The sequence below is a fragment of the Rutilus rutilus genome (assembly GCF_951802725.1).
Source record: "Rutilus rutilus genome assembly, chromosome: 20".
Taxonomy (NCBI): Eukaryota; Metazoa; Chordata; class Actinopteri; order Cypriniformes; family Leuciscidae; genus Rutilus; species Rutilus rutilus.
The window spans coordinates 9,447,566-9,457,033 of NC_140225.1; the positions used below are offsets into that span (position 1 = coordinate 9,447,566).

The window sequence follows — 9,468 nt, forward strand, 5'->3', positions numbered from 1 at the left end:
GGACAGAGAACACAAGCTACACTATCTATCACCCTGAGCCCTGGACTTTTGAAGCCTAGATGTTTATTATTATTACTATAAAACTTAATAAGGACTGCATACAATTACAACCATTGCTTTATTAAGGCTATTTTAATTGGATGTTGTAGATACTGTATGTGAGATATTGTTTATTTTTAGTATTTTATAGTGGCCATAGTCAAACAAAGAGAGAAGGAGAGCAGGGTGTCCTGTGTAAGATGTGTTATAAGAAATGAGCCCTGGCTTAGGAGGTGGGAGGGGCATAACTGTGACATTACAGACTTTCACAACTACATTTGAAGTTTCACATCAAGACACTAGAGATCATTAAAATATCTCTTTAAGGAAATACTGAAGCAGCATTGTTATAGAAAAAGACCCTTTATCAGCTAATTTCTTTACATAGACGACTGAGGAAGGATAAGAAACAAAGGAGAATCATTAATTCTAATGGGTAAAGTCCTTGAGAGCATAGAAGGAAGTTTTGCACAATATGGGAATTATGCAAAATCATTTCTTGGAAATAAGCTCCTCATCTCAGAGGCACAGTGTTTGAATAGTGAATCTGTGTCAACACTTCTTAATGAGAATAGTGGGGAGTTCCACGTTAACAATTTAAAGGCTGTGACACCAAGTGGACAGTCAGTTGTCTGCCATTGTCAGGCCAACATTGCCATCTTTTCAGCCAATTGAGCATGTTGACCCGGCATCAGAGCTGTCGATGAGAGGGATCACTCTGATTGGCTGTTTTGCTTAGCAAACCAGAAAACCGGATAAGACAAAAGCAAGCCAATGACAAGGTCAAGAGGGCACACACAGACCCTGTCCCAAATGGCACATTTCATATGCACTTACAGTCTTGTGGACTTACAATGGCCGCCGCGTGCGCGTGTCCGTTAAGTCCATGAGACCGTAAGGTGTCCCATTTGTCATTTTAGGTTTCAGAAGGGTGCTCAAGAGCGCCCCCATTTGCAGTCGATATGCACCCTCAGATGCGCACTTTTGCCGAGCCCGCACTGATGTGAGCTCCGCAGCAGACTTCTTCCCGACAGTCAAAGCGGCGTTATGTCAAGAAAGTGCGGACTCGTAGGAAGACCGCAAGTGCTTAGGGTGCCATTTGGGACAGGGCCACAGAAGTATATTCTCTGTATATATATATACTGCTGTTTCAATGTGTTGTAAGTGCCACCTGCTGGTATGGAGAGTTATTCCTCTCACGCAGGTGCAGAACGTACATGCTAGTTGGCCGCTGGCTGTAGTCTTTGTGGTGTGTTTTGGCACAGAGACAGGCACTGTGAGCAGACACCACGATTGGTTTTCGTCACCGCCGTTTTTTTTCTTTGCTTATAGTCCTTTGGTGTGTCTGGGCTTTAAGCAGTAAAGCTAAACTTAGTTATGGTTTAATTGATGTCTAACATTGGGATCCTTCTGAAGGATATGCAGAGAGACCGATGCTACACCGGGGCCGTAACAGTTCTGAAGATTTTCTACACCTTTTTACTCTTGCTAGCTTCCTGATTTGTCTTGTATTACCTGACCAGGGTTTCTAAAAACTGGATAGACTACACTGATGTGTACATATAGTCAAATGTTATTAGTTTCTCGTCAAAAAAAAAGAAAGATTTCAGAACGAGGCATTTTTACAGCTCGGCTTCAGTCTTTAATGCTGGTGAAGAAAATTTGAGCTGAAAATGAAGTGTTTTCACAGTACAATGAATTCCTTTATCTCAAAAGATGAAGGAAAAATGTGTTCCTCATGATATGATCCCTTTAATACGCCACTGTCACAAGATGCAGAACAACATTATATATATATATATTTTTTTTCACATTGAAGCTCATTCCCAACATTGTTATTCTTAACTAAATTAAATGCATTTTATCATGCATTTTATCTAAAAATACATTTACATTTAGCAATCGTATTAACTAATCTTACAGTTGTGTTAACTAAGAGCTTGTAATGGATTAAAGGACATTAAATGTAAAATGTAAGAGCCGGGGCCTGATGTATAAACATTACGCAATTTTCCACGCACATTTCGAGACTTATAAAAACTAAATAATTTTGATAAACACATTTACATTAAATACTCTCATTTATGGAGGTAAGCACTGAAATGATTATCCAGAAGTTACAATAAATAGGAATATTTGTAGTGGATGCGGTGCTTTGAACACATTTCCTGTGGCATGCTATGTTTTAATGTTTTAACTACAACGAGGTTAGCTTTTTGATAATTCTGCTTTAAATTGTATTCTAAATAGCAGACCTCATGTTTTGAGAATGATGCACACTTACTCTGTCTAATATATTAAAAGTATTTTAGCATCATGCTTTTACCTATTTTCACAGTACAACTCTAAACACATTTTAAAATAATTGTACTTACGTATATTTTCTAAAGATATATTTTAGATTCTGTTTATTTTTTTAAAGTGTATTTATTTGCACTTTACTTGTGCTGTGTGCTGAAAATGATCATTGTAACAATGCATTGAAAGTATACTTTCAAAATACATTATAGTATACAATAGTATATTGTACAAAGTATAGCTAAGTAATATTTGTTTATTAATGTGCACTTGTTATTGAAGACAAAGTGTGCAATTTGTAGTATTTGGAATAAGCAAAAGGTATTACTGAGCATATACTTTTTACTCAAATATAATTGGTATATTGCTTGCATGTTTTGAAGACACTCGCAATGAATTTGTAATGTACTTGTAACACGAATAAAGTACACTTTAATATCAATAATCAAGCATGTAATTAGTCCCTACACAGGCATATACTTAAAGTATACTAAGTCTATTTGAAGTTGTTCCAATTTAGCACACAAAAGTACACTAAATGCTTTACTACAACTTAATACTAAAACTAAAATATACTTAGCACAAAATTGTTCCAAAATAGCACACTTCAAGTTAACTAATACTGAATTTGTCTGGCTGTAAGAATGCTTGGCATTTTTTTTTTCACCAGGAAAAACTCACAAAAAAACAAATAAACATAACAGAAACACTGACAACACCAGATAAACAGGCTCGAACACATACTGACCCGCTGTAGACACGCGTCAGTGTGTTGTTTATTTTCTTGTCGTATCGGTAACGTCTGTAATCCTCCATGGCATCTTTGAAGGCAATGACGATGAGCACCACGGCTAGGGGAATCATGGTAATCTCCTTCTGAAATGCTTCCACCACTGGGACCCAATTCAGCAACACCAGGAACAGGAAGTACAGATTTGCCGATCTATTGCAAGAACCCAAATGTGTCAGTAACACACAAAAACATCTAAATACAAACACACCATTAAATCATTTAGACATAATATTTTCAGCTCACCTGTGAAACTGCTGGAACAGATTCATGGGTATGAAACTGATGAGTGTATACTTGGTTGTCCGGATGCTGTTGTCTTGAAAGCCCTTGGAGAAGCTGTGGTACTCCGCATGTTGTGGACCACGTTGTGATACCACCACTCTTCTCTTTCCACTGAGCCGCTGAACCAGAGGGTCTTGAGCGTCCAGACTGCTCTTAGGTGGAAGGGATGAAGGAGGAGAGTACCAGCCCCTCCTCCTGTCTGTGGATATCAGCTGCATACATCTGTGTCGAACCCAGTGGAGCCGCTCCATGAGGACGACAGCAAGACAAAATGGTGAGGTCTCTGTCTGCACTACACACAGCCCTCGCCCTGAAAACACATGAACACACATACAATTGCTATAAATCCATAGAGTATAGGCCTACTCCTTGCAATCTGCCATTTCTTCTCTTTTTGAAAGCATAAAACCTGTTGAACAGGCTTAAGTTGGCTGAAAGGCAGAAGTTCTGCCTGTAGTTAATGCCATTTTCAAGTTAACCACACACTTCCCTACAACATGGAAAGAGGAAGGAGTGCTTGATTTGTTTAAAATGAAGCAGCTCACACAGGCCAAGATACACGAGGCTTCACTTTTCTGAAGGTCTATGGTGGACATGTTGCAAGATTAACATGATCTGAAATGAGGAAGCAGAAAAATGACACCCTAAAACGACTATATAAACACACACAGTGTGCCGATAATAGGTGGCCATGGATATGTTTCATTTGACTAGATATGTGAAATGCTGGAAACAAACAAATGTAAACAAGCATTAGATGAGGACTTTATCTAGCTTAACTAACCTAGAACTAGCATATTCTATCCTCTACCCAACGTTCAACATGCTTTGACACATCATTCTATACCAATTCCCAAATAGTATCTTCTAAGGCAAGGCAAGTTTATTTATATAGCACATTTCATACACTATGGTAATTCAAAGTGCTTAAGACGGAAAGGAATTAAAATAATCACAAAATAAAAGCAAGGAAAATTAAAACAGTTATAAAAGCAATTGAAAGAGATAAAAAAGATGATACAGTAAGGCTATAAAAGGAATTAAAAAGTGTAAAAAGATGATACATAGATAAACTTCTCATCTGGCAAAACATCGGTGTATCATATTTTTCACAGCTGCTTGTTTTACTGTGAGATTTTCCCATGTTGATTGTACTCTGTCTGTGGTGTTCTTTCGGCACGCCTAATAAATCTATCGGTCATCTCCAATAGACCCGATTTTTCCCTAAAACCGGATAGAAAGAGCTCTAGGAAAGGAAACGATCTAATCCGCACCACAAAGATTAGTTTGGAGGCTCTAGGACTGACTCCAGTCCGCACCCCACAGAACAGATTTGGTCCCTGACCTCGAGTTTCACATTAAACTCACTACTCTACCACAGACTCAGATATATGAAAATGAAAGCAGAAGCTATGACAGAACTTTTAAAAAACTTTTGCCAAATCAAAATGATAATTAAAAGATTTTATTTGTCAAATCTCAAAACCTGGAAAGTCTGACATTTGAAGTAATAATCAGAAAACTTTATTTTTTATTTTTTATGGAACATAAATGGCTTGCATATTTGTTTTATGTTTTGTATCATATTCGATACATCATGCTTTTATGTCTTATATACTATGATATAATAATTAGAATATGGAGCTTATACTTGAGGAGAAAAAAAACCACCTCAGTTTTATTCAAGGGCTCAAACTTTGCAAAAATATGCAATTTGGTGCAGTTGCTGTTATTTACAAAAAAAAAAGTATTACATTCGGATAGCTTGTAATGTAAATTAGTAAGGTTTTATTACACATAAAATGTAAATTGCACATAAATATTAGTTATCACTCTAGTCTATATCTTCCAATAATGTGTCTCAGTTAGGCTACATGATATTTAAATGCTTCATTTTATGATCAAAGTTCTGTAGTTTTAATTGTGGGGGCAAAACATATTAATGAAATGCGATACAGTGATGATGATTGACATGTACATATAAGCATTGCTCAGAGGCCTGTTGTGTCATATATGATACTCACATTTTAAAGTTTTTTTCTAAAAATGAATACATAAATAAACGATGAATGGATAAACCAAAGTTGTTTCAGTCCAGTAAATGTTCATCTTGCAATATAACTATTGAAAGTTATTCTTACATTTACTTCAGGACTTAGAAATTCATGTATCAAATGTAATACTGAATGCTTTATGGATAAACAAAAATTCTCAAATAAACAGACAAAAACACTTTAGGAAGCTCCCACAGGCCTCTGAGATAATTTGCTCAGGCTAAGTATTTCTCAGGCTAGGTTCACATTTGACTCAGTTTCTGTATCGATACAGACTATCTATGGACTGATGGACACATCTATATACACATATGGATCCATTTAGAACTATACATCTATAGATACTATAGAAACATAGCCTACCCTATTGACTTAAAAAAAAAACTATCGGACATTTTCAACATTACTGCAGAGGGAAAAAAAATATGTCATTGAAAGCTAAATAGCATGTTGTCACATGATATGGGGCAACTTAAGTTGTCACAATCAAACTTGGCATTAAACAGCCTATTGTACGCTTTTCTGTCAAATTTAAACAGTTAAAAAATTGTTTCAACAAAACATTACATTGTTTTGAGTTGACCAACAACTGTTGTACTTAACGTTACACAACCTGAATCATGTGCTACTTTTAAGACGAGAAAAGATTGTGATGAAAACATGGTGATGCTTCAAATTTTGACTTTAAAAAAAAGAAAAGCTTCGTTTTACACATCCGGAAACACATCCGCAGACACCTATAAAGCAGGTACAATAAGGTGTATGTGTATGGTGTATGTGACCTCAAGTAAGTACAGGTCAAAAGGAGTGTAAAATCATAAAATGCTTATGTCGGCGGAATTATGGCCCAAGATGTAACTGTTACTTTCTTAAAGGACCCAACACATATTCCAGATAACAAAGCCTTAAACTTACCGTCGAGTCACGGACTGCCCACATTTCAGAGTAAGTAAAATCCTGTACAAATCATGCACAAATCATGCATCAGAGCACATTGATTAAATAGAGCAACCTACTGAATCGGAGAACTGCAACAGCCCGCCTTCCATCCTGTGTGATGCCGTGCTTCAATGGTTCATTGGTCACCCACACAGTTACTAGTACAACACCCACAAGTTTCTCTCCTGTGTGCTAGTATTATTATTGCAAGTATTATCATGCTTTGGCAATCTACATTTTTATTTTTATTTTTTTCAAACGTAAAATCGTAGTAATTGTTGATTACCAGCATTTTCAAAAGGGATTTTGAGTGAAATATACATATTACATCTGACGTTAAGTTTTCTTTTTTTTCTTTTAAGACATAGGAAAAGTTTGTCTGTACAAAACCTGTTCTTTTGCTTGGTGAAAAATAGTCTAAATAAGTTACAGTTAATTTAAATAAATGTGAATCTAATTTCAAATCGAAATCTAGTAAATGTACGATTTTGAACTTTTAATTTGAAATTTTGTGAGCGAATAGTTCCGGGTTCGTTCAAGTTGACAATAATGTATAAATGTGACAACAGTGAAATAGTTTGTTGGACTTTAACACGTAAATTTAAGTAGCATGTCAAATGTTTCATTAATAAATCCCAGAGTGCAAACGACATCCTTGAAGATACTGACGCGACAGCCGACAGAATATGAAGTCATGTGACATTTCGGTCAGCTGACATCTTTGACGCTGAGGAAGACGACTGACAGCATAATGATAAAATTGCTCGACAAATTACCATCTGAAGAATGTCCTAAAGTAAGTATATAATGCTATTTATGAAGTTATATAAATGCACAGATATTTGTATTGATTCTGTTTCGACACCAGTAGCACACCTTCTGCCATCAGCTTGAGATCAGCCGGGTCAGTGCTTGGTATAGTTTTTGGCTTGTGAATTGTTTTGTTTGTTTACTTTTCTTTTTTTTTTAAACAGTTGGGATCACATATTTTTACAAAAATGATTATGTTATCTGTTGTTTAAAAATGCGTCATTCTAGATGAAACTCCTTATACAGTAATCTTTGTTCATCAGCTTGACTTTTGAACCCTGAAAACTTAAATTCTTGTTTCTTTTGTAAGCTCATACACAGGGTGGTGGATGGGGTGTGCGGGCGGAGTGGCCCGAGGCAAACAGATTACGGTGATCGGTGGAGTCTGACAGAATGGGTGGAGTTAATGAACACTCTCTCTTCTCTCATCCGCTTTGCTGTAGGAAGGGGCTGCTCAGATCAAGAGGTTAGTAGAGGAGGATCCGAGTAGACATATAAACGTGTCTAACTGTGTACAGAATCATATAAATGTTCAAATAGATTTATTGGTTAACTAAACATCTTATTCATTATGTGCACGTCTGAAGATCCAGGAACTGCTGAGTGATTTGGACACAGCACGGGCTGAGGCTGTTGTTCAGTGTGTGCGGTCCAGGTTTGATGAGATCAGACATGCTCTGGTGGAGAGAACTAATGCCATCTCTAGCACACAGCTGCAGGACTTTAACTGGCAGTTAAAGGTGCACCAAGCACACACATACACATGTGCATTAATCATAGTGATAAGAAAATCTATTGATTTTTCCATTTGCTAATATTGCTTTCTTACTTCCTCTCCCCTCTCCTTCCTAGCTGGCATTATCCAGTGATAAGCTGTCAGCTTTAAACACCCCTCTGCTAAATCTCAGTCTGGACCTGAAAGAGAATGGACTTCAGAGATCTGTGAATATAGAAATGAACAAAGAGGAGCTGCAAACTCTCATCAGTTCACTAGAGGCTGCTAATAAGGTAATGCTTATGGTTAAGGTAATGGACTATTAAAGTGCCCCTATTAGTTTCTAATTTTGTTTTGGAGTCTCCTAAAATAGGTTTACACACATCCAAGGTAAAAAAAAAATACTTATATACTTTATTGCAGCATCACCTCTTTTATCACAGTGTCTGAAACGGTTAGAAAAGGATTTGGTCTCTTTAAACCCCTCCTTTCCGAGAGCCTACTCTGCTCTGATTGGTCAGGTGGTGATTAGGCTGTTGTGATTGGTCTATCGCTTACAGCACGTGTTATAATACAAAACGCCCTTTACTGTATCTGCATTTCAGGAGGCTTCCTCAGCACTTGTAAACACAGTGATACGAACGGTTATCGTAGTGTTGGTTTTACCTCATCAATTCAAACCCAAGTCTTCATCTTTTGGAAGTGCATGCAAAGTGGATTTAAATTCGCAGTGCAGAAAAGAGCGTCTTCTCGACATGAACCAAACTCTTCCAGGCCTCAACTAAAACTAGTGTTTAAGGGCGAGTCAAAGTAGACGGTGTTTAGGGGCAGCCAAAAAACCTGCAAACCTAGAGGTTTGCGCAGCAAGGCCGGAATTACATACTGACGACTCGTTTCAGGCAGTTCAGAATCGGCTCTTTCTTTTGGGAGACAATAACTCAATTTATCGTTCACTTTGATCTTTGAAACTTTGCAGAACTTCTACATTCAAAACAGCTAAATAACACTACATGAAAGGCAACATCCAAAAAATCATAAAAGGGGCACTTTATTATACAGTAGTGGCACCAGCGCTTACCTCTGCTGGCTTTGTGTCTTATTTTAGGTGGTGCTGCAGTTGAAATGAAGATGCATACCAACCAGTACATTTCCTTATAAAGATGATTCTGTGCCATCTGCTGTCAAAGAGAGGATTTCTGATGTCTTTATTATGAGACAATGCCTGCATGCGGGCAAACAGGAACCTTATGGACAGAACCGGGAATCTCTCAGTCTCTCTACCTATGTAGTGTTCATAAAGAGCTCAACAGACTGAATATTATTGTTCAAGCTACATCATTATGGACTAGAGTTGACTTGAAGTTGCGTGATTAATGGTGCTAGGATAGTTTTGAAGCTGAGGATTTTACACGATGAAAAGCTAAACGGATGCTAGGATCTTGTTCAATTCTCCATGAAATGCAAATTAATTTTGGTTTCACACCCCAAGGGATGCCTTTCTAAATAAAGCAATTAAAAACAGTAATGCCAACACATGA

The 9,468-nt window shown here is 37.2% G+C and overlaps 2 protein-coding genes across 3 annotated transcripts in view; one reads left to right on the forward strand and one right to left on the reverse strand.

Moving 5' to 3' along the window:
- The window catches only part of atp10d (ATPase phospholipid transporting 10D), a 25,624-nt gene extending 19,031 nt beyond the window's left edge, over positions 1-6,593 (reverse strand). Inside the window, exons 1-3 of the mRNA XM_084391016.1 lie at positions 6,483-6,593; positions 3,374-3,722; positions 3,086-3,280 (exon numbers count right to left, since the gene is read on the reverse strand). Of these exons, the coding sequence (XP_084247142.1) occupies positions 3,086-3,280; positions 3,374-3,663 (485 nt within the window). The 5' untranslated portion in view covers positions 3,664-3,722; positions 6,483-6,593. The remainder of the gene's footprint in view (positions 1-3,085; positions 3,281-3,373; positions 3,723-6,482) is intronic.
- Positions 6,135-9,468, forward strand: commd8 (COMM domain containing 8). Of its 2 annotated transcripts, XM_084391017.1 has the most exons (7): positions 6,135-6,253; positions 6,342-6,411; positions 7,045-7,201; positions 7,526-7,681; positions 7,803-7,955; positions 8,068-8,223; positions 9,036-9,468. In XM_084391017.1, exons 3-7 carry the CDS (start codon positions 7,157-7,159, stop codon positions 9,054-9,056), a joined length of 531 nt encoding a protein of 176 aa, XP_084247143.1. In that variant the 5' UTR covers positions 6,135-6,253; positions 6,342-6,411; positions 7,045-7,156; the 3' UTR covers positions 9,057-9,468. The 2 variants fall into 2 exon arrangements, with proteins under 2 accessions (XP_084247143.1, XP_084247144.1); XM_084391018.1 differs by having other exon boundaries at positions 6,235-6,411.

What these genes read in the sequence shown, in the direction of transcription:
- commd8 (XM_084391017.1), top strand. Translation starts at nt 7,157, where the DNA reads ATGATAAAATTGCTCGACAAATTACCATCTGAAGAATGTCCTAAA. An exon ending in ACTTTAACTGGCAGTTAAAG is followed by an intron (nt 7,956 to 8,067) that starts GTGCACCAAGCA and finishes TCTCCTTCCTAG; the next exon opens with CTGGCATTATCCAGTGATAA. An exon ending in CACTAGAGGCTGCTAATAAG is followed by an intron (nt 8,224 to 9,035) that starts GTAATGCTTATG and finishes GTCTTATTTTAG; the next exon opens with GTGGTGCTGCAGTTGAAATG.